The sequence below is a fragment of the Gopherus flavomarginatus genome, chromosome 1 (assembly GCF_025201925.1).
Source record: "Gopherus flavomarginatus isolate rGopFla2 chromosome 1, rGopFla2.mat.asm, whole genome shotgun sequence".
NCBI lineage: Eukaryota > Metazoa > Chordata > Testudines > Testudinidae > Gopherus > Gopherus flavomarginatus.
This window is the reverse complement of record NC_066617.1, coordinates 311,597,149-311,621,811: the sequence shown is the minus strand read 5'-3', so window position 1 is coordinate 311,621,811 and position 24,663 is coordinate 311,597,149. Positions and strand designations below refer to the sequence as shown.

At 47.8% G+C, this 24,663-nt stretch overlaps 1 protein-coding gene across 1 annotated transcript in view; it reads left to right on the top strand.

Moving 5' to 3' along the window:
- ERICH6B (glutamate rich 6B) overlaps positions 1-24,663 on the top strand; it is a 66,878-nt gene that overhangs the window by 10,385 nt on the left and 31,830 nt on the right. The window contains exons 3-6 of the mRNA XM_050948945.1: positions 885-1,030; positions 3,145-3,225; positions 19,529-19,627; positions 23,142-23,198. Of these exons, the coding sequence (XP_050804902.1) occupies positions 885-1,030; positions 3,145-3,225; positions 19,529-19,627; positions 23,142-23,198 (383 nt within the window). The remainder of the gene's footprint in view (positions 1-884; positions 1,031-3,144; positions 3,226-19,528; positions 19,628-23,141; positions 23,199-24,663) is intronic.

Here is a 24,663-nt window from a genome sequence, read left to right as displayed (position 1 = left end):
CACACAATGCAGAATGAATGCTACGCTGAGAAGTAGAGCTGAGCTGCATGGTCAGAAGATGAAATAAGCAGAGCATTAGTCACTCCAAACTGAGGTTAGGCTTGATGAGCACGTGCCAGTCATGCTTAGGTTAGAAATCCCCAGGGAACAGCGATAATGAAAGTGACAAGGCTGGAGGCTTGCTCTTATACACTGGATCCGCACTAATATTTTTGGGTGCCTGAGGCTGATAGTTGCCCCCATGTTTTCATTCATTTTAGAGTGTGGCTTTCTTCTGAAAAATTCTGTGTGAAGACATCAGCCTCTTATGCAACAGATCTGTTCCCTTTGTGAGTCCAAAGTGACTGGTGATTGTGGGTGCCAACCATGAGACACTTTAAAGAGGTCTGGGTTTCAGAAAGTGCAGCCCCCCCCAACACACACACATTGAAAATCAGGGCTCTTTAAGGTGTCTCAGGTTGGAGGCACTCAAAATCCAGAGTGGCTTGCACAGGTAATAGCCACTCCAAACTTTGCCTTGGCCTCCCAGTAGCCACCCCTACTCATGCAAAGGCCAAACATTATGCAGAAGTAAGGATGTCATGGTATGGTATTGCCATCCTTATGCTGCTGCTGCTGGCAGCGGTGCTGCCTTCAGAGCTGGGCAGCTGCAGAGCGGCAGCTGCTGGCTGAGAGCCCAGCTGTGACAGCAGCAGCACCACCAGCAGCAGCAGCTCAGAACTGCAGAAGGCAAGGTGGCATGTGCCCACAAGATGTATAGTCCTAGCCACTGGGAAGAGGCTGGCACTGCCCCTGCTGTAATCACTTGTCATTTCTGAAAAATTTGGCTTGTGCATTACTTCAGTGTACATTTCTGATGCTTTTTCCACTCTGGTCACTCGTAGTAACGTAAAAGCCAGTCTGCTGTGGCCTCTTTGCAGGAAGTCTGCTGATGGATCTTCCGCCACTCACAGAAGATGTGAAGCTGAGGATTTGGGGACCCAGACAGAATGGAGTTATTCAGACAAATCCCTGGCCTCCGTTGAGAATGGTGAGCTCATCAAACAGCAGCACCATATTTAACGTCCAAAACACTCTGCTTTCCAAAGAGTGCACTTTGGAAAAACGAAACGGTCGGATTGCTTTCAAAAATGGCTTTGTGGCATAAGGTAAAAAAACATGCACAATTTTATTCAGCATGAACTTCGATGCATTTGAAGCATTTTGACAGGAGGATAAATGTATCTCATTCCTGATTTGCTAATGTGTGCTGCCCTCCTGTTATTCAGCGCAGTGCATCTACACTTGAACAGCTGGTTTTCTGCAGCTAGGCTTGTTTTGCCTTGTATTTTAGTAGGGTTTTATGCAAAGATTGGCTTAGGTAGCAGTGCTCAGATCCACCTCTAGCTTGGCATTAGACATAGGCTAGAGTTCAGATCTGAGACTAAATCAGAGCCAGGGTTACACTTGAGAACTGCTTTTGAGCAGCAGCAGCAGTGCCTTGAGTCATAATGACTCCCTGCATATAAAGTCAAATCCTCATAGGTTCAGAGAGCCTATTTGCAACGGGTCAAGGCCCCAGCACTGAGTAGTGCTCCCTGACAGACCTCGCAGGAGTCAGAAGGCAGGCTTGCAACAGAAGAAAGTCCTTAGTGGGAGCTGATCCTCGGGGTGCGTACAGTGCTTAGCCAGACTGCTGTCAGTTTCACTGCCTCTGTTGGCTGATGGCTCCCTCATGTGGCCAGCCTGCAGGGATGTCTGGAAACCCAGACAAAACCAATGAGGACACTTGGGATATGTCTACACTGCAATTAAAAACCTGCAGCTGGCTCAGGCTCACAGGGCTTGGGCTAAGAGGATGTTTAATTGAAGTGTAGATGTTCCGGGGCGGGCTGGAGCCTGAGCTCTGGAACCCTCCTGCTCACAGGGACCTAGTGTCTAGGCTGCAGCCTGAGCCTGAACATCTACACTGCAATTAAACAGCCCCAGGAGCCCGAGTCTGCTGGCCTGGGCCAGCCACGGGTGTCTAATTCCAGTGTAGACATACCCTACAGCAGACCTCGCACCTAGAAACAGTCTAGTTATGGGGAGCTCCTTTCTGCTCACATTCCCATCCTATCCCCATGACCATTACAGGTCTCTTCAGGCTAATGGGCCCCTTCTCCCTCACTGATAGCTCCTGCTTCATAATGGAGTTGTTGGCTGGGAAAGTCCACTTCATGTGTGAGTGCCTTAAAACTTCTACCATAATCAGGGCCGGCTCCAGGGTTTTTGCTACCCCAAGCAGAGGAAAAAAAACAAAACAGCCAAGATTGCGATCAGCGGCAATTCAGCGGCAGGGCCTTTCATCTGAGAGGGACCCGCCGCAGAATTGCCTCTGGAGAGACAGACGTGCCGCCTCCTTCCAAGGGCCGCCCCAAGCACCAGCTTGCTGCGCTGGTGCCTGGAGCAGGCCCTGACCATAAGGGACTCTCAGTCAGCTGGTTCAAAAATGGCCCCACTGTTGTCTTGCAGAAGGAGGTGGTTTCTCCTGGATGCCCAGGAACAGGATAGGTCTCTGTGATGGTGTAAAATCACCTTTAAGGGCTTGCTTGTCCTCTTACACTAGTGTAACTCCAGTAGTTTCAGTGGAGTTACTCTGGGACACTGGTGAGAGAGCATAATCAGGCCCTATGTATCTCCCTTTGAGCGGAATGGACCCCCTCAAAGGAGGATGTTCCCTCTTCTGTTGCAGAGCCTGGGGAAAAAATTCAGACTGCATTGGGCCCCAGCTGAGCGAGGTTGTCTGTCATGCCACTGGGAGCGGATGGTGTAATATTTTCATGGCTATGTAACAGAAAATGCATTACTGCCAACCTATCACAGCCCACTTCTGAATCTATTAAATGCTTAGCAAGCAAAACAAAGGACATTAACTTATTAACAGTAGATTTTGCCAAAAGATGTGCAGGTTGTGCTTCGAAAATGTACAGGACCCCAGAACCGGGATTCATAGAATTATTATGCTCATTTCTCATAGTTTATTAATAATTTAAAACCAGTCTTGGTGTTATTGATCTATCATTGAATCTGAGATTTATTTCATATCTCTAGTCACAGAAGCAGTAAATTTAATTTCCCTCCTACTTCCTAAGCTTACTTCATAACTAAAACATGATCTTTAAGCTATATCAGTAATCAGAGAGGAGAAGAGGAGCAGAGAAGATGCGGATGGCAAGGACAGTCCTGAGTCCATACCAAGTCAAGGTGAGGAGTGCTAAGGGTCAGATTCCGATACACTTTCTTATGTTATTTCTTACTCCACAAATAGCCACAGTAAAGCCAATGTGATCAAAGAGAGAGTAAAATGCTACTGAACAGGAGTAAGTATCAGAATTAGGCTCTAAGGATCAGATCTTCAAAGGCATTTAAGTACCTAAATTCCACTGATTTTCCTGGGATTTCGGTGTCTAAAGTACTCCTGGGAGCATTCTGTTCCAAACAATTAAAAATTCTGTACACAATATTTTAAAATTCTGCAAATTTTATTTGTCAAAATAACACTACATAATCACACCTGTTTCAATTATTTTGGGAATTTATTTCAAAATGCCTGTCAGCAAGTATGTCTGTAACAATATGGACACACACAAAAAATTCCCCCAGGAGTAGTGTGTTAAAGAAACCCCTATGACAACCCAGTTCCTGTTTCTCTGTGCCCTTCCCACCTCCCCAGAGCCCAGATGGGGGGTCAGACACGCAAAACTCCTCCCCACAGAGCCCAGCCATGCCCCCCCCCAGCCAATACACCCAAACCCCCTTCTTCCCCCCAGAGCCCAGCCTAGTGATTTAAGTGAGGCTCAGGAAATCCAAAGGAACAGGATCCTACAGCAATATTAATGTGACCATGTTGCATATCCAGCGTATTTATTGTATACATTTAACAACATAAGCAGCAATGTAGTAAGGCCTACCTTCAATAATAAACCAAGGATAGACACTACCACTTAAGAATGGTCATACTGGATCAGACCCAGTATCCTGTCTTCTGACAGTGGCCAATGCCAGGTGCCCCAGAGAGAATAAACAGAACAGGTAATCATCAAGTGATCCATGTCGCCCATACCCAGCTTCTGGCAAACAGAAGTTAGGGACACTTCAGAGCATGGTTTTGCATCCCTGCCCATCCTGGCTAATAGCCTTTGATGGACATATCCTCCATGAACTTATCTAGTTCTGTTTTTAACAGTAATATAGTCTTGGCCTTCACAACATCCTCTGGCAAAGAGTTCCACAGGTTGACTATGTGTTGTGTGAAGAACCTTTTGTTTTAAATCTGCTGCCTAATAATTTCATTTGGTGACCCCTAGTTCTTGTGTTATGAGAAGGAATAAATAACACTCTTATTTACTTTCTTCACATCAGTCATGATTTTATAGACCTCTATCATATCCCCCCTTAGTCGTCTCTTTTCCAAGCTGAAAAGTTCCAGTCTTATTCAGCTCTCCTCATATGGAGGCTGTTCCATACACCTAATTATTTTTGTTGCCCTTTTCTGTACTTTTTCCAATTCCAATATATCTTTCTTGAGATGGGGCAAAACGTGAGTATTCAAGATGTGGGCTTACCATGGACTTATATAGAGGCAATATGATATTTCCTGTCTCATTACCTATCCCTTTCCTAATGATTCCCAGCATTCTGTAAGCCTTTCTGACTGCCACTGCACATTGAGTGGATGTTTTCAAAGAACTATCCACAATTACTCCAAGATCTTTTTCTTGAGTGGTAACAACTAATTTAGACCCCATCATTTTATATGTATCCTGTAGCTGAGATTATGTTTTCCAAATATGCATTACTTTGCATTTATCAACATCGAATTTCATCTGCCATTTCATTGCCCACACACCCAGTTTGGGGACAGTTCGTCACATTTGTCACCTAAAAAGAATGGCTCAGGGTTGGGACTCTCCCTCACCTGCTGAGCCCTAAAGACCAATACAAAGAATGCATTTAGTTTCTCCACAATAGCCTTATCTTCCTTGAGTGCTCCTTTAGCATCTCGGTCGTCCAGTGGCCCCACTGGTTGTTTAGCTGGCTTCCTGCTTCTGATGTACTTTAAAAAAAAAGTTCTGTTACTTTTTGAGTCGTTGGCTAGCTGTTCTTCATGTAACCCTTCTGCCCCTCTAAGTTGGCAGCAACAAGGGCCGGGTTCAGTATCCAGAGGTTCCGTTTCAATAACCCAATGCCAAACCAGCTCGAGCCCCCACCCAGTGACCTGGGAAAATCTTACACACACCCCTAGGCGCCTCAAAGAGGCAATGCTTCCCCTCTCGCAAGCACAGAGTCTCGGTGTAGCAGAAAAGATTTAATACATGAGATAAACAACAAACACTAAATTGGGAAAAACACCTCTACTAGAGTTCATAGACCAAACCGTGAGCAAAGACCCACCCCAGGAAATTGGGCTGTGTCCTCTTTCCTGGGCTCTTGAGTCCAGCAACCCCCAAATCACCCACAGTCCCAAAAGTCTCTGTCCTGGGTCAGTGCAGCCCAAAGTTCGAGAGTCTATCTGCAGGTCTCCCCCCCCCAGCCTGGTAGAAAGGGGCACCTTACGTGGTCCGGGGCCAACTGCCCTGCCTCTCCGTGGATTCTGCTCCCGCCTTCTCCACGAACTGCTCCGCTTTACCAGCCGCTCCACTCTGCTCCTCCAGCCGTTCTCAGAAACTGCTCCGCTCCGCCAGCTGCTCTGCTCCACCAGCTGTCCTGTGAGCTGCTCCAGTTGTCCCTGCAAACTGCTCAGCTCTGCAGGCCGCTCACAGCTACTCCGCTCTGCCAGTCACTCCGCTGCCACCAGCTGTCCCGTGATCCACTCCAGCCGTCCCCACAAACTGCTCCACTCCGCCAGCAGCTCTGTTCCACAGTATAGCTTTGGGCTCCCCACTAGTTAGCACAGTACTCAGTGCTCTCAGCTCAGTGATTTTAGCTCTTTAGTGATTTTCAGCTCTTAGTGATTCCAGCTCATAGTAGGGGAGCCCCAGTGCTAGTGCACCATTAGCCCAAAGTGATTTCAGCTCAGTAACCTATAATTAAATTCTTAAGGGAATAAAAAAACAACTCTGACATTCCACACTGGAGAGAGGAGGAAGTGCAACTGGTGCTTCTGGCTCCACAAGGAGACTGCAACACCAGGCACAGATACCTGTCCTCAACCTCCCTCAGTTCTCTGGGTTTTGGAACCCATGTCCCATGTCTAGCCAGTACCACCCAACTGAGGGTGAGCAATTTGTCACCAAGCAGTCCCACAGCTTGGCAGTCTGGGATAGGGTGGGCGTGCCTATGCAAATACACTCTCTCACATTCTTTCCACCAGATGTCAGGGTAGAGCTTATCCTGACTCTGCTTACATCCTCCCTCCAGCCAAGAATTTGTCGTCCCGACAAATCACATTCCCTACTATACCAACTTATTGGTCCCCTCCAAAAGGCATTAGATAGCCCACTTTAGCTTTCACAAACCTGTGTGCTAAATGTATAGGCTCCTCACTAATCACTCCAGGTGCATCGTAAGTTAACCGTTTCACTGGTCTTATTACCCTGTCTCGCCTATTGAGAATCTCTGTTGCTATGGTAGAGGGGACATCCTCTTGAGTGATGGATGGGGAGGTTTCCTGTGAGTTCCCCTCGGGTACTGGCATAGGCCCCTGCATTTCTAGTTCTAACAGTGGAGGGTCGCAGGTGCTCGGGACATCCTCCATCTGTATGTCACCACTGTCCAATAGTCTGTGTAAGTCATTACACGGGGGTCCCACCAGTGGCTCAGGGATGTCAGGAATGGGCCTAAATACTTCTGCCATAGGGTTTAGGGCGGAAGAGGATGTGCTCTCTTCTGATTCAGCGGATCGAGACTGAAATCTTGTCTTCATCCCAGGATACACCATGGTTGTGTCTTCCTCCTCAGACTCACTCTCAGATGTGCTGAGTAGGGGTAGGTTAGCTGCAGGGAGCCGGCTGTCCACGTTGGAAGGCGGCTTTGGCACAGCACCTTTGTTCTGCCCAGTTGCCCGGTTGTGGCCAATCTCATAAGGGCTGCCTACCAATTCCCCCACAGGGAGCAAAAGGTTTCTGTGCACAGTCTTGGTCTGCCCTGTACCCTCTTCAGGTTTGATCTTATAAACCGGCAGGTCTCCTAGCTTTTCCATCACTAGGTAAGGTATTGCCTTCCACCTGTCAGCTATCTTGTGTTTGCCAGCAATACCCAAATTTCTCAGTAGGACTCTGTCCCCTGGCTGGAGCTCTTGCACACGTACCCTAGCATCATATCGATGTTTGTTGCGGCCTGCATTCTTCTGAGCTGCAGATGTAGCTAAGTGATAAGCATCCCGCAGCTTTTCTCGTAGTCGGGATAGATATTGCTGGTGAGTGTCATAGCTATCTCCATCCTCGGATACACCAAAGCACAGGTCTATGGGTAATCTTGGTTCTCGCCCAAACATTAAGAGATATGGGGTGACTCCCGTAGCGTCGTTCTTTGTGGCGTTGTAGGCGTGCACTAGAAATGCGACATGTTGGCTCCAGGTTGCCTTCTGCTCTGGCCGCAAAGTCCCTAACATATCTAACAGGGTTCGGTTGAACCTCTCTGGCTGCGGATCACCCTGTGGGTGATAAGGCGTTGTCCTTGACTTTTTAATTCCTGCTATCCTCAGCACCTCCTTCAGAAGGTGACTCTCAAAGTCTCGTCCCTGATCCGAGTGTATCCGGGCTGGGAATCCATAAACTGAGAAATATTTTTCCCACAGTACTCGAGCGACAGTAGTGGCCTTCTGATCACGTGTGGGGTATGCCTGCGCATATCGTGTGTAATGGTCGGTCACTACTAGAATGTTCCCAATATTCCTCTTGTCTACTTCTAAGGACAAGAAATCAATGCAAACCAGCTCCAGAGGTTTGTTGCTGGTGATGTTCTTCAGATATGCGACCCTTGTGGGCAGAGTTTTCCTTTGAACACATCGAGCACAGGTATCACATTTTCTGCGAACATCTTCGGCCATCCGAGGCCAATAGAACCTACTACGGATAAGTTCCAGGGTCCTCTCCATCCCTAAATGTCCAAAATCATCATGCAGGGCCCTCATGGCCAGGGCTCTGTACTCTTTTGGCAGCACTAGTTGATTCCGTTGCTTTTGTAGAGGGTCTGTGGTCACGCGGTGTAGCACTCCCTGAATCAGTTTCAGTTTGGTCCATTCTCTCATTAGTAGTTTACCCTCTGGGGTAGGTGGGACAACCTCAGCTGGGCCTCGCCCCTCTCTTTTGGCAAGTAGTGTATCACAAATGTCAATATCTTGCAGCTGGGCTTCCTGCCAGTCAGCCGCATTGAGCATGGGCAAGGGAGATTGGTCCAAAGCAATATAGTTCACTGAAGCAGAAGGCACGCATTCAGGGGGCAGGCCCAAAGCTTCAGCAACACATCCATGAAGGCTCTCAGGGGCCTCTGGCTCTCGGCGACTCACACTGCAGATAGCTCTCACGCCATCCGTGGGTATCACAGCAACGTCAGGTGCCTGCGGACGTCTGGACAAGGCATCTGCATCTACATTGCTCCTCCCTGATCGGTATTGAATGCTGAACTCATAGCTAGCCAAGGCAGCCACCCATCTCTGGCCTGTAGCATCCAATTTAGCACTTGTTAACACATAGGTCAGTGGGTTGTTGTCCGTCCACACCTGGAACTGAGCACTGTACAAGTAGTCTCGAAATTTCTCAGTGATGGCCCATTTCAAGGCCAAGAACTCCAGCTTGTGGATGGGGTAGCGAGTTTCACTGTCAGACAGTCCTCGGCTGGCAAAGGCTACCGGTTTGCGTTTGCCTTCCACTTCCTGATACAGTACTGCTCCCAGACCCTCCAAACTGGCATCAGTATGCAGGATAAACGGTTTGCTTGGGTCAGCAAAGACTAGGATGGGAGCATGAGTTAAGCGAGTAATGATTTCCCGAAAAGCTCTCTCACATCTTTCATCCCACCGCTGCCCAAATGGTTCGAAGGGGCCATAGCGTCTCTGCAAAGGAGTCTTTGGAGGCCTTCGCTTATTCTGGGTCTTAGATTTGTTCTTGTTGGACTGGTATCCCCTGGTAAGATCATTCAGAGGTTTTACAATCGTAGCATAGTTCTTCACAAATCTGCGGTAGTAGCCACTAAATCCAAGAAACGTCTTGAGTTCTCTGTAGTTAATGGGACGTGGCCAGGTAGTGAGTGCTTCTATTTTATCGGGGTCAGTACTCACACCCTCTTGGGACACGATGTGACCTACATACTTCACTGAGGTTTGGCAGAACTGGCATTTATCAATTGAAAGCTTCAAACCGTATGCCTCCAACCTATCGAGCACTTTAAGAAGTCTTTCTTCATGTTCCTCCAGGGTTCTTCCAAACACAATCAGGTCATCCAAGTAAACTAACACCTGCAGTAAATTCATGTCTCCCACGACTTTTTCCATAAGTCGTTGAAATGTGGCAGGGGCCCCAGAAATCCCTTGTGGCATGCGTTCGAACTGGTAGAACCCTAACGGGCAGATGAAGGCTGTCTTCTCCTTATCCTCTTCTCCCAGAGGGATCTGGTAGTATCCACTCCGAAGATCCAACACAGAGAACCACTGACTACCCAGCAAACAGTCCAAGGCATCTTGTACTCGAGGCATGGTGTATTGATCAACTGTAGTGCGCCTGTTTAGGGTGCGGTAGTCAATACACATCCGGATTTTTCCACTCTTCTTACGAACGACCACAATGGGTGAGGCATAGGGGCTTCGTGACTCTGTGATGATACCATTCGCGATCAGCTCTTGAAGATGATGGCGCATGTCTTCCATCTCAGAGAGGGCAATCCTCCTAGACCTCTCCCTGAAGGGTCGGGGATCTTGTAGCCTGATATGGTGTTCCACTCCCTTTGCACATCCCACGTCCCACTCATGTAGTGAGAACACCTTGGATCTCTCGCAAAGCTTCTTCCTCAGGCGATCCTTCCACTCCTCAGACAGCGGTGAGTCCCCGAAGTCAAACTTCGCAGGATCTATCATTGGAACTTCAGCTTCACACTGGGGTCTCACAACGCTCTCAGGCTCAAAGATGTCTGCAATCTTCTGCCCTGGTTTTACAAACACATCACGGCGTGTTTCATTAGCAACCAGTATCGTCACCTCCTCCTGGGCTTCAGCAGGTAGGGTTATGACTCCACTGAGAACCAGCACTCCTTCTGGGAGCCCTCCCTGGGTTGGCTGCTCTACCACAGCTAATGTTCCCTTACTGCCTTTTAGGCAGGTACTCCTGACAATCACCTCCTTTTCTGACATGGCAGGCACCACTAAAGGGACCGGGCCCGCATACCTCAGTGCTCCTACTGGCAAATCAGGCATCACTTTTCTTGTGTCCTCAATTTTTCTGTAAGCCGCGGCACAGTGTGTGTGTATCACCAAGGTATTCAGATATTGGTCTCCTGCTCGCTGTCTGCAGTAATCGGCCAGTATCCTAAAGAGGCTGGAGTTGGTCCCTATTAGCACAGACACATCAGAGGCTCCTTTGGGGTCAGGGCATATTAAAGCAGCAGTGTCCACCTCCTGTCTTACCCCAGCAATCTCTTCTGGGAATTCCAGGTGTACTATGACATAGCCCTGATAAGGGTATTCATCCATGCTGAGGCCACATAGGCCAAGCCCTGTCAGGGGCTGTATAGGCAGATGCCCAAGCATCTGCTGGTAGAAAGACTGGAATATGATAGTCACCTGGGATCCAGTGTCAAGCACTGCTCTACATTCTGTCCCTTCAACCTTTACAGTGACTTCCGCTCGGGGTCCTATCAATCCTGGGGGGATTCGGGCCGCATGGTTCCTTCCAGGGGAGCCTCTGCATCCTGCAGGCCTAGGCGGCTCCCTTCCCAGGCCCTGGGGCCGTTTCCCGGCTTTCCCCAGGTGGTCCTCAGCTTTTGATATACCAGCATGGGATTCTCTGCATTCTGACACCTTGCAGCAATGTGCCCACTCTGGCCACACCGGTAGCAGAAGAAGGATTGTCCTTTCCCTTGCTGTCGAGGGGGTGCAGATGTTCTAAACGTAGTCCTCTGGACCATGGTAGCAGAGGGTTCCTTGCACCTTGAAGTCTTTGCTGAATCGAGGGTACTCTCTAGTTCAGTCACTTTCTGTGTTAAGGCCTGCACTCGCTGAGTAAGTTCCTCTTGAGGATTCACCATTAGTGCCTTGGGTGTCCGTGTGGATGTTGTGCCAGATGCTTGGTGTTGCTGCACCTCCCAAACCTCGCCAGCTGCCTGCCTCTCTTCTTCTTCTCGGACCTCTTTTATCAGGCGAGAGTAACTTGGTGGATTATCTTGCCGTTCCCTTAATCGAAAGTGGAGAAGGATTGGGTTCTGATATTGAATTCCTCTCACAATCTGAGCCAATCTAGTCCGGTCCATTTGCTCAATGGCTACTGCTCCCCTCATGATGGCTCTCTGTAATAATTTCTCCAATCTTTGGACATAGGCAGAAACCTTCTCTCCCTTTTGTTGCCTGGCATTGAGGAATTTGCAATAAACATCCTCTGAACCCTCAGTTCTCCCAAAAGCATGGTCCAGGGCCTCTAGGCAGTCCCTCACCTTGACCCCAGGGTTACTGAGTTTCAGGGTGCGAATCACATCTAGAGCTGGCCCCCTGAGACACTCTACTAGTCGCCTTCTCTTTTCAGCCTCAGGCACCGCCCACTCCTGCAGCATCTCTGTGGTGTGCTCCAGCCAGGGTTCAAATGCTTCCTCCCCAGGTATTGGGGTGGGACCCCCAGAAAACAACCTCAGTTTATGATAGGGACTTGACTCGGGGTGGGGTGGCATGACCTTCCCTAATGCTTGCCCCAAAGCCTTCACCCACTCATCAGGTGAAGGAGCAGTCTCCTGTTGTGGGGCTCTCGGCTTAAGGCCCAACAGACCTGGCATATCAGCCAAAGTTTTTCCCTCTTTCCCCAAAAAGTCTGACATTTTCTTTAAAAACTCTACATCAGCAGTAGGGGCTGGTGAGGGCTGGCTCCCAGTGGTTATTACCTTCCACTCACCATCATCCACTGCTATCGTGCCCGGAACCTGTAGAGGGTCCACAGCTGAGGGCAGCTCACACAATACAGCAAAAGCGCCCTCTTCCCTCACAAAAATGCGCCCACGCATTTTGCACTTACACAAGTACTCAGTGGATGACCTTAAGATAGGTTCTATTGAGCCCTCATCGACTGCCTCCAGCACCCCCGTTACCAGAAGACAGTTCCTGGGGTCAATATTCATCCCCTTGCACCAATCCTCTAACAAGTGTAGAGCCATTATACAAACTCTAATCTTTTCCCAATACAACAGATCAAAAACAACAAGGTAATTAGGGGTTTTCCCAATTCAATGGATCACTCAAAATGTGCTTGCGAGGGGTACTGACCTAGGATATCCCGGACGAGCCCCCAAAATGTAACCCTTCTGCCCCTCTAAGTTGGCAGCAACAAGGGCCGGGTTCAGTATCCAGAGGTTCCGTTTCAATAACCCAATGCCAAACCAGCTCGAGCCCCCACCCAGTGACCTGGGAAAATCTTACACACACCCCTAGGCGCCTCAAAGAGGCAATGCTTCCCCTCTCGCAAGCACAGAGTCTCGGTGTAGCAGAAAAGATTTAATACATGAGATAAACAACAAACACTAAATTGGGAAAAACACCTCTACTAGAGTTCATAGACCAAACCGTGAGCAAAGACCCACCCCAGGAAATTGGGCTGTGTCCTCTTTCCTGGGCTCTTGAGTCCAGCAACCCCCAAATCACCCACAGTCCCAAAAGTCTCTGTCCTGGGTCAGTGCAGCCCAAAGTTCGAGAGTCTATCTGCAGGTCTCCCCCCCCCCAGCCTGGTAGAAAGGGGCACCTTACGTGGTCCGGGGCCAACTGCCCTGCCTCTCCGTGGATTCTGCTCCCGCCTTCTCCACGAACTGCTCCGCTTTACCAGCCGCTCCACTCTGCTCCTCCAGCCGTTCTCAGAAACTGCTCCGCTCCGCCAGCTGCTCTGCTCCACCAGCTGTCCTGTGAGCTGCTCCAGTTGTCCCTGCAAACTGCTCAGCTCTGCAGGCCGCTCACAGCTACTCCGCTCTGCCAGTCGCTCCGCTGCCACCAGCTGTCCCGTGATCCGCTCCAGCCGTCCCCACAAACTGCTCCACTCCGCCAGCAGCTCTGTTCCACAGTATAGCTTTGGGCTCCCCACTAGTTAGCACAGTACTCAGTGCTCTCAGCTCAGTGATTTTAGCTCTTTAGTGATTTTCAGCTCATAGTAGGGGAGCCCCAGTGCTAGTGCACCATTAGCCCAAAGTGATTTCAGCTCAGTAACCTGTAATTAAATTCTTAAGGGAATAAAAAAACAACTCTGACATTCCACACTGGAGAGAGGAGGGGGTGCAACTGGTGCTTCTGGCTCCACAAGGAGACTGCGCGCGCGCGCGCACCCCCCCCCCCCCCCAGCACAGATACCTGTCCTCAACCTTCCTCAGTTCTCTGGGTTTTGGAACCCATGTCCCATGTCTAGCCAGTACCACCCAACTGAGGGTGAGCAATTTGTCACCAAGCAGTCCCACAGCTTGGCAGTCTGGGATAGGGTGGGCGTGCCTATGCAAATACACTCTCTCACATTCTTTCCACCAGATGTCAGGGTAGAGCTTATCCTGACTCTGCTTACATTCAAATTCTTTTTTGGCCTGCCTAATTATATTTTTATATATAACTTGCCCGAGTTTATGCTCCTTTCTATTTTCCTCACTAGGATTTAACTTCCACTTTTTTAAGGATGCTTTTTTACCTCTCACTGCTTCTTTTACTTTGTTGTTTAGCAGCGGTGGCACTTTTTAGGTGCTGCAATTATTTTTTTTAATTCGGGGTATACATTTAAATTGAGCCTCTATTATGGTGTCTTTAACAAGTTTCCATGCAGCTTGCAGGGATTTCACTTTTTGACGCTGTACCTTTTAACTTCTGTTTAACTAACTTCCTCATTTTTGTGTAGTTCCCCTTTCTGACATTAAATGCTACTGTGGTGAGCTGCTTTGGTGTTTTCCTGTGCATAGGGATGTTACAGTCACTATTACCAAGTGGCTCAGCTAACACTTAATTCTTTGTACAGTGCCTAGCACAATGGGATCCTCGTGCAGAACCGAGGCCTACTTGCTATGGCAATGCACGTAACGTACGATGAGGCCAAGTTAACACAGATATTTTGGGGATGGATACACCAGCAGGATCCAGCTGCTTTGCATCACCCTAATGCTACAAACTCAATGTAACCAGCCGATGAAGCTGGGTTTATTATGCTTTGCCTTTCTAGCATGGTGTAAAGCACTGGAGCATACCAGTGAATTTGGATAGCGTGGAAAACATTCTGTGAGGTAAGAATAAAAAAACCTGTGAGCTTAGAACTAAAATGTCCGGAAGTATAAACTGGTGATTCTTAATAAAATAAACTCTTTAATCATTCTTTGTTCCAGATTAAATTTTTTAAGCACTGATATTTGTTAATGTCTTAGGGCATCAGAAATTTTAATCAATAACACATCAGGAGGTAACGCATGTGACAGGGTGTTGGATGGCCTAGGGGTTGGGGAGGTCCAGGACTAAAAGCCAGAAGACTCCTAAATTATAAACCCAGCTCAACTGTGCTCTCACTATGTGACACTGATTCATAGATTATTTTTTTTAAGGCCAGAAGGGACCACTATGATCATCTAGTGTGACCTCCTGCAAAACACAGGCCACTAAGTGGTTCCTGCATCAAGTCCATAACTTCTGGCTGAGCTGAAACCTAAGAAGGTCAGGTAATGACCAAATTTACCCAAGAGGGAAAACGACAGTAAATTCCCAGATGCTGCAGCTTTCCCGGGTAAATAAATTATACAACAGAGAGTCCCTGGTTCGTAGATCGTAGGCAGATGTTCAAAAATAGATGCCCGTGAAACAGGTGTGCCTGCAAAATGGGTGACCACATGCACAAGAACCAGATGCCGTATACATATGTATATCTGTATATAATGAGCTCAGCTTAGGTGCCTATCTTTGAACAGTTGGCCAATAATATTGTGTGTCCCGGAGCCCCCCAGAGTTAAGTGCCAGATTGAAAAAAGAAAACCTGTGTAGAGGAAGGAATGTCCTTATTAGCTGATGGAGAGGCCATAACAAATTCCTGTAACTCTTCAAAGAGGGCAGTTCAGTCTTATTCCTACAGCAGGTGCTTGACCAGCATATGAGAGCACCTCTCACTCTTTAATGTATTTGTCCTCGCAGCACCCTTGGGAGGTAGGGAAGGACTTTTGAAGATGAGGAACTGAGGCACACAGAGACTAAGTGACTTGCCCAAGTTCACACAGGAAGTCTGTGGCAGAGAAGGAAGTTGACCCTAGGTGTCCTGAATCACCCTAACCCCTAGACCATCCTTCCTCTGTAAGTTATGGACAACTGTGACTATGAAGGGATTAGAACCAACCACTTTATGATTTCTGCCCTTTAATGCTTATAAACCTCTTGCTTTCACAAGCAAGTAGGACCCAAACTGCCTCACCAGATGACTCTTCCACCTCCAAGGCATGATGCCAGTTTTAATAAGTAACAGAAGGATAGGGGTTTTTTTAGTACTTTTGTGCCATCCCTATTGGCCTCTGTTTGGAATCATGTCTTTCCAGCTCTGTGGAATGCTGGACAAAAAGAGTGTGGTCAGACTGACAGCCAAATTCACTGCCATGGGGAGTTCCAGGGCCTATTGTCTAGCAAGATAGTATCAGTGTGACACTTCCTGGGTGTACCAAGGTTGTGACCCGGGGGCCTTGTATGTCCCTGCCATGGCTCAGCTCGCCAACCCCACCAGCCAAGGGTAATGCAAGCACACCCCTCCAGGCCTATGCATGCCCTGCTCTCTGCAAGTTAGCGATAGACACACACCCCAACTTCCGAGCACTCTGAGCGTCTCCCTGGAGTGCCCAGCCCCTGGTCCACTGGACAGACATTTACAATATTCACAGATTTACTGCTTCCAAATAAGCAGTACATCCCAGCTTATCAGCTCCACCTCAGATCACCACTCTGCTTATCCCACATCCCATAGGCACGTGTATGGTAAAAGCCAGAGTGATCTTATTTAACAAAGCATAGCAATTCAGCAAGGAGAAGTACTGGAAACAAAGGGTCATGTATCAAATAAAATCATCACACACAGTCTAAAACGTAGACTTAATTAACTAGATGCTCTCATGTCTTAGGCCTGGTCTACACTACACGTTTAAACCGATTTTAGCAGCGTTAAACCGATTTAAAGGCGCACCCATCCACACTACGAGGCCCTTTATAGCGATATAAAGGGCTCTTTAAATCGATTTCTGTACTCCTCCCCAACGAGAGGAGTAGCGCTAAAATCGGTATTACCATATCAGATTAGGGTTAGTGTGGCCGCAAATGGACGGTATTGGCCTCCAGGCGGTATCCCACAGAGCACCACTTTGATCGCTCTGGACAGCAATCTGAACTCGGATGCAGTGGCCAGGTAACCAGGAAAAGCCCTGCGAACTTTTGAATTACATTTCCTGTTTGCCCAGCTTGGAGCTCTGATCAGCACGGGTAGCGATGCAGTCCCAAATCCAAAAAGAGCTCCAGCATGGACCGTACGGGAGATACTGGATCTGATCGCTGTATGGGGAGACAAATCTGTTCTATCAGAGCTCCGTTACAGAAGACGAAATGCCAAAGTGTTTGAAAAAAATCTCCAAGCTATGCAGTGCTGCGTGACAAGTATAACGGAAAGCCAAAGAATCAAATGGATACTCATGGAGGGAGGGAGCGGGTACTGAAGACTCCAGCTATCCCACAGTCCACAGCAGTATCCGAAAACTATTTGCATTCTTGGCTGACCTCCCAGTGCCTGTAGGTTCAAACACATTGTCCGGTGTGGTTCAGGGTATAGCTCATCAATTTACTCCCTCCCCCTACCACGTGAAAGAAAAGGGAAAGAAATCGTTTCTTGACTTTTTTCAATGTCACCCTACGTCTACTGAATGCTGGTGGTAGACATGATGCTGCAGCAGTGAAGAGCAGTATCTGCTCTTCTCTCCTTCCTGGTGGCAGATTGTACAACATGACTGCTATCTGTTGTCACCATCAACCCATGAGTGCTCCTGGCTGGCCTCAGGTAAGGCTGGCTGGGGGTACCCAGGTAAAAATAGGAATGATTCCTAGTCATTCCCAGTAGACAGTACAGAACGGCTAGTAACCCTCCTCATCATAGCAACTGGGGGCTGAGCTCCATCAGCCCCCTTCCTTTCCTGTCCTGCCTGGACTGTCATAGCAGTGGGATGCTGGGCACCTCTCCTCCGCACCGCTTAATGTCCTGCCTGGACTGTCATAGCAGCAGGAGGCTGCCTCCCTCCTCATTTTATCTCACTAACAAGTCACTGTTTCTTATTCCTGCATTCTTTATAACTTCATGACACAAATGGGGGAGACACTGCAACAGTAGCCCAGGAAGGTTGGAGGAGGAGGGAAGCAACGGGTGGGGTTGTTGCAGGGGTACCCCCCGTGAATAGCATGCAGCTCATCATTTTTGCAGGATCTGACACAGATCAGCTGTGCTCTCTGATATAATGGTTCTCTAGTACACTTGCCCCATATTCTAGGCAGGACTGACTCTATTTTTAGAAACCATAAAGGAGGGATTGACTTAGGAAGTAATTCCCAGTTTTGCCTTTGTGCCCCCAGCCGACCTCAGCCAGGGGCATCCATGATAGCAGCAGACAGTACAGAATGACAGATAATCGTCATCTTACTGCTAATTTACAATGGCAGCAGACAGTACAGAACAACTGATAACCGTCTCTGCTATCAAGCAAAAGCAAACAAATGCTGCTGTGTAGCGCTGCAGTAACGCCTCTGTTAGTGGTATCCAGTACACATACGGTGACAGTAAAAAAAAAGCTGAACGGGCTCCATGGTTGCCGTGCTATGGCATCTGCCAGGGCAATCCAGGGAAAAAGGGCACTAAATGATTGTCTGCCGTTGTTTTCCTGGAGGAAGGAATGAGTGACTACATTTACCCAGAACCACCCGCGACAATGATTTTTGCCCCGTCAGGCACTGGGATCTCAACCCAGAATTCCAAGGGGCGGTGGAGACTGCGGGAACTATGGGATAGCTACAGAATAGCTACCCACAGTGCTACACTCCGGAAATCGACGCTAGCCTCGGACCATGGACGCACACCGCCGAATTAATGTACTTAGTGTGGCCACGTGCACTCGACTTTATACAATCTGTTTTACAAAACCGGTTTATGTAAAATTGGAATAATCCTGTATTGTAGGCGTACTCTTATAGAGTGAGGCTCACCCAAAATTCTTCTAGCGTTTTACAGCCAGGCTAGGCCATGATCGTCCATTCGTGAGTCAAGCTCCAGGGTGTCTATTAGCAGCCCTAGATATATCAGAACAATCCATTGTCCTTTTTCATAAGCAGGACAGCCCCCCTGCTGGTTGCTTTTTTCCTGTGTACTCTTTACTTGTAGATTTCCCAATCTCTTAATCAGCGTCTGGCTCAATATGCAAATAGGCCTACATTGTTATGAGCACAATACACAATGGCCAGACAGGGAGATAAGCATCGGTTACCCACTGCCTCAAAAGGGATTGTCTGAGACATGTCACTGCCTTAAGAACATAACTTTTAGTATAGAAATAGAACTCCCTAAATATTACCTGTACATACATTTTGCAATGATTATGGCAACCAATCATTTATGGCAACCAATTATGAGCAACTGGCTCTCAGGAGAGACCGTACATGCCAAACTTTGGTGAATTAATATGCATCTGTCCCACCCAGGAGATCCCTGTAAAACTCTGTGCATCGTCTCTGTCCTCTAACAGTTGGCACCAACAGATGCATGAGTCACAATCCGATTTTATACTAACAAAGCTATGTTATCCATTTTTATGCTTAGGGACATAAATGATCCCCAGCTGAGATTGGGAAGTAACTTCCACCCATGGTACCTAATGATTCATGGCTACCCAGGTAGTAGTGCTGGGGGGTGCAGAAAGCCAGCTAAAGAAACTGTAAATGACGTGTGTTCAAAAGCAGTGTGAAAAAGCATGACTCCCGCTCACACCACACAGATGCAGCACATCTCCAGGATTCTCAAGAATCGCGAAATAACACCAGCTCCATTCTGAGCACCAGCAAACTTTTCACAGTGAAACCTGGGGATGCTGCCTGCAGCATCTGCCATGCCCCTAGTTCCCGAGCCTATGTTACCCAGGTACAAAGTTGGGGATTTTCTACTTCCCCTGAAGCACCCAACCCAATTAAAACATTTCTAGGGCTGGGAAACCAAACTAGATGGATCATCATCCTATTCCAATATAATGTTTCTATGTGGGACAAGAGTTCTGGCCACACACCACATGGCTCTGGTTAAGGATTAGCTTCAGCTAGTTCAGCACAGCCAGTGCACCAACTCGTAACACGAACTCTGCTTTTATGTTTCAGGCGTTGTGGTACTCTTTACTGACATAGGTGAAGAAATTGAGACACAAGAGTCTGAAGAAGGCAGCGAAGAAACTAACCAAACAAAATCCAAAGATGAAGGTAGAGTGTGCTTGTGGAGACTCCATCAGGGGCAGTTTTTAAATCAAGATTGGATCTTTTTCTAAAAGAGAGGCTCTAGTTCAAAAGAAACTATGTTGGGGAAGTTCTATGGCCTGTGTTATACAGGAGGTCGGACTGGCCTGGGAGTCTATGAATAATCCTGGTCACTGTAAATTAAAGTGGGATTTTTAAGGCTGTTGAGTGCCCAACGCCCGTTGAACTAGCCTCCTTTGAAAATCCCAGCTTTGTTGCTATAAAGGAGAGATGCCTAACGCTCCGTAGTAATGGGGGATAAATCACCCTGCCCAGGAATATTGTCCAGGGCAGCAACCAAAGGGAGAGGGGGGTTGGCACTTTGGCAGGACTGTGCTGGCTCATGGGTGGGGATTTGAATGAGGTAGATGTTACTTTGGGCTTGCCCATTTGATGATATAACATTTCGCCCTTTCCCTTCTAACCACACAGTCATCTTTCAGCTTCCCTCATCTCCCATCTGTACCTGTCCCACCAGCCTCTGTACTCCCAGGCCTTTCCCACAATACAGCCACATGGGATGCTCCATGGAATTAAAAGGATAACAGGAAATACTTTTAACTAGAAAGTATAAGGAACCTATGGAACTCACTGCTGCAGGAGGCTATTGAGGCAAATAAAGTAGTAAGAGTCAAAATGTATTAGACCTTCCAGGCAGACCTGTCTCTGTGAGAAGCATCAAGAGGCCCTGCATCCCTGCGCAGCATGGACCACCTCTCCAGTCTGTTTGAGAGGGTCAGTCCACAGACAGCTGCTGTCCATTCACAGTCTCAGACTGTGGCTTCTATCTGGGCACTGGATCATGCCACCTCCCCTGATCCTGTCTGAATGTTTGAAGGAGGCAGCCTACCATGCCCTGCCCCAATCTCACCATGAAACACTTAGCAACATGTGGCCTCCCTCCCCAACTTCACCAGTGAGTCCCACATTCCCATCCTATGGGAGGGTGCGGGAGTCCTATTGGAGGGGTAGAAATCTGCAGTTGCCATGAAAGGCGAGAAAAAGCTTGGACTGGGGGGAGGAGAAAACTGAAAAGGAGAATGTGGGGGAGTCAGAAAGTAGAAAATAAATCTGAGCGGAGAGGGGATGAAACAAAAACAGTGGGAAGGAAAGACTATGTGGGGAGGGAGGAGGAGCCATTGGGCATGAGGGGAAGAGGAAAAGGAGAATGAAAAGAGAGTAATAAGGGCATGGCTACACTGGAAAGTTGCAACGCTGGTGATGGGGTTACAGCTCTGCAACTCACTCTGTGTCCACACTTGCAAAGCACGGCCAGCGTTGCAGCGCTGGCTGTACACCTGGTCTGCCCGGGGTGTAGCGATTCCAGCGCTGGTGATGCAGCACTGGTCATCAAGTGTGGACACCAAAAGCGCTGTTATTGGCCTCCAGGGTATTAGGAGGTATCCCAGAATTCCTGTCCACAACAAACCGGAAGAACGGCTGAACTCCGATCTCCCCATAGCTACTTAGCTAAAAAACAAACACAGCTGCTCTTTGCTCCAGCAAACGAGCGAGCGGAGGCAGGGGAATTGCTTTGGAATGTTCACAGCTGTTTGCTTGAGGAGAGGGGGGAGGGGGGAGTCCGTGTTGAGCAGCTGCTTATATGGTCTAAAGACTATTTAGGAGTGCATAATTTGCATTTAGTGAATAAGAGACAGGTGGGGGAAAGGTCAAAACTTTTTAAATGATTGAAAGTAGGCACTGTGTATCTTCCAGTCCTTAGAACTTGCACGGCAGGGAGCTGACAGAGTGTCACCTCCAAAAATCCACTCTCTCTGTCTCCCCCACGCTCCCTGTCACACTCCACCCCACCCCCCTCTTTTGAAAAGCACGTTGCCACTTGAACGCTGGGATAGCTGCCCACAATGCACCACTCCCAACAGCGCTGCAAATGCTTCAAATGTGACCACACTGCAGCACTGGTAGCTGTCAGTGTGGCCACACTGCAGCGCTTTCCCTACACAGCTGTACGAACACAGCTGTAACTCCCAGCGCTGCACATCTCCAAGTGTAGCCATACCCTAAGGGAAAGTGGCGATAGGTCAGAAGATGGGAAAGACTTGAAAGGGGGGAAATTAAATAGAGGTAAAATTGAGGAGAAAACAAGCAAGCAGCTAGCAAAGCAAACATAGGAAAGCAAAGAACAAGGCAGATGGGCATAGCAAGTTAATTTTTCTCATTGTTTCATAGAAAGTTTGGCACTAAAATGCTACATAAAGCCAAATAGGAATATATTTTTATATCTGTAGATCAGGATGACATCTGTCCCTAGCAGAGCAAGACAGGAGGAAGGCATGGGGTATCAGCCTGCTTCTTTGTGTGGGTTTTCTTGCTTTTGTTCTGTATTGTGCTGATGCTGGTTTCTATATGTAGCTCTGTGGTTGTAAGGTAGGAAACACCTGCGTGAATCTAGGCCCTGGGTTTTCTTGGTACTTTAACAGAATGTACTTTGACAGTGGCAAACTATTATAGGACAGAATTCCAGACAAACCCATCCTTGCATAGGCTCTTTTCAACCACCACCCTCCCCCAGACTCCAGACACTTTAGTAACTGAAATATGTTAGAGTCTTCAAAAATGGAAGGCATTGGACTCCAACATTTTATGGAGGAAGCTCCGTAGAAACCTTGCTTAATTTTTTCCTCTCTCTCACCACAGAGTCCCCACTTGTGCTTGGTTGGAATTTATGTATATAGGATTAACATCTGCAATTGCACTAGGTAGGCTGCAAATTACACAGGCTATTGTGAAAGCTAACGGCTGGTCCCCCCCAATAGTTTATAAGCGGCCAGTAGGACGGGGAGCAGTACACAGTACTGCTCACGGACACAGTAGCCTGAACTTTTGTACTATCTTTTCCTTTCTGCCTCAAAGTAGAGAAATCTTGCTTCAAACCAGTTTTTACTAAACAGATAATGGAAGCATGAGATTTTATATCTACCAATCAAGTGTTAACACGTAAGGGTCTTTGTTTGAATGTGTATAAAAGGTTTGTGAAATTTGTGTAAGACAAAGCCTTTTGTACCAAGGTACAGGCTCTCCTTTTTCTGCAGATTAAAGTATTTTTCCATATCCCAGTCAGGCTCTTAATTGGCTTTCAGCTAGACAGACCTGATATTTCGGTAACACTATCAATCGTTATGCATCAGGGCACACGATGATTACCATCTGGAGGGGTGTGAAAAATTAGTTTCTTCCATGCTATCGAATGGTATTGTATGATTGACCAGGTGCATAAAGGAGAAGGAATGGGTTTGCCTTCATCAGGAGTATGTTATATGTCATTATCAGAGGCAAAGTACCTGACTGACTGAACCAATAACCAGTTCCACTGTGACATTTCCTATGTCTCAGTTCAGTCTCTACAAGTTTAACACTTAAACCACTCCTGAATCTGGCCATATGACATGTAGGTAAGGTGACTACCATTGCCCAAGCAGGTTAGCCACTAAAACAAGCCATTCTTGTTCTTTATCTGTAGTTGTCGGAGCTGAAAGTGATGCAGCAGGAGGAGAAGACAGGAAGTCAGATGATGAAGGTATGCCAGGATATGTGGCCATTTAGGCTGTCATGAGACAACTGTCCTTTCTACACAGTTAAGAGACCAAATCAGGCATAACAACTTGGAGTTCTTCATTACTGCTTTTCTGTAGAGATGTTCCAAACCTGACTAGTTACAGAGGCCAAATAACTGCTTTTTAATATGGCTGAAAGCCACAGGAGAAGTAAGGGCCACATCCTGTAAACAGTTGAGTGCCTCTTGCAGGGAACTGAGACTCCTCAACTCCTCTTGAGGTCAACGAGAGTTAGGAGCCCCAGCACTTTGCAGGAGGCACTGAGCACTTTGCAAGATCAGGCCCTCAGTAGGAGGGGGCTCATCGTGGCAGGGTTGGAGGATACACGGGGAGTTGGGTAATCTGGGGGCTAAGGATGTTTTTCATTGTGAGGGAGACAGAAAGTGTTGACAGCTGGGAGGGGGTGGTTTGAGGACAGGTCAGCAGTGGGTAGTGCAATATATTCCAGGGATACTTCTGATTAAGGAAGGCTCTTGATCCCGCAGGAGATGAAAACAGCAGCCAGGTTGGGCCCGGCAGGGATTTTCAGATCTGCTGAGACCTCTGGTGGATCTAGTATCTAGATCCACAAAGGCCCAGGTGCAGACCAGAAGCTGGGATGGAAAAGCGGGGCTTTGATGGGCAGGAAATGGAATGAGTCTCTGGGTCCAGACAAGAGGTCACAGGCTGATGTCCAGCATGAGGGTTGGGGGTGGGGGTGATACTAAAGGACACCTGGCTAGTGGGTACTCACTCATAGTTTTTGACTCTTCCAAATGCTTGTGAATGAGGTCTGAGGTTCAGATAAGTTATTTTCTATGACCAAGTTTGCCTGGCCTCCGTTTTCAGAACATCTTGGCAGCAGATGATTATCTCAGTAGAATGGAAGCAAAAAACAAGAACTGACAGAACTCCAGAATAAGAAATATAATTAGCAGCAGAACTTTTAATTTGCCATTCTGAACCATTTCTAAATGAGTTAGTGGCTTATTTATCGGACCTGGCTTGACATTTAGACAGTTCCTTTTAATGCTAATGGGCTTGATTACCGGTATGAATCCTACTGCTCTGCAGAAACTGCTGCTCAGTATTCAGAGCTGCCAAATTCTTCTCACTCAGTAACACCTTCCTTTCTTCACAGTAAATATGTATTATTCAGTGTACCCATATTTCAATAAGGTACTCACCAGTGTGAGGTGTTTGCTCAGAAAATTAAAGCAGCAACCACCAGTTTGCTAGAAATCTAAACTGTGGAAAACACTAGGTACCAATTGCACTGCCTCTTGTCGTAGAGTTTTCTGGCCCCGGACTTCCCCAGTTTCTTTAAATGGCACCACACACTTCTCCTGGCCCTTCCCCACTCCAGCTCAGCCCTCTGCAACCTTAAGTTCAGCTGGGAGACTGAACCAAAGATCATTAAAATCAGTGGACCCTCCACCCCTATTGCGT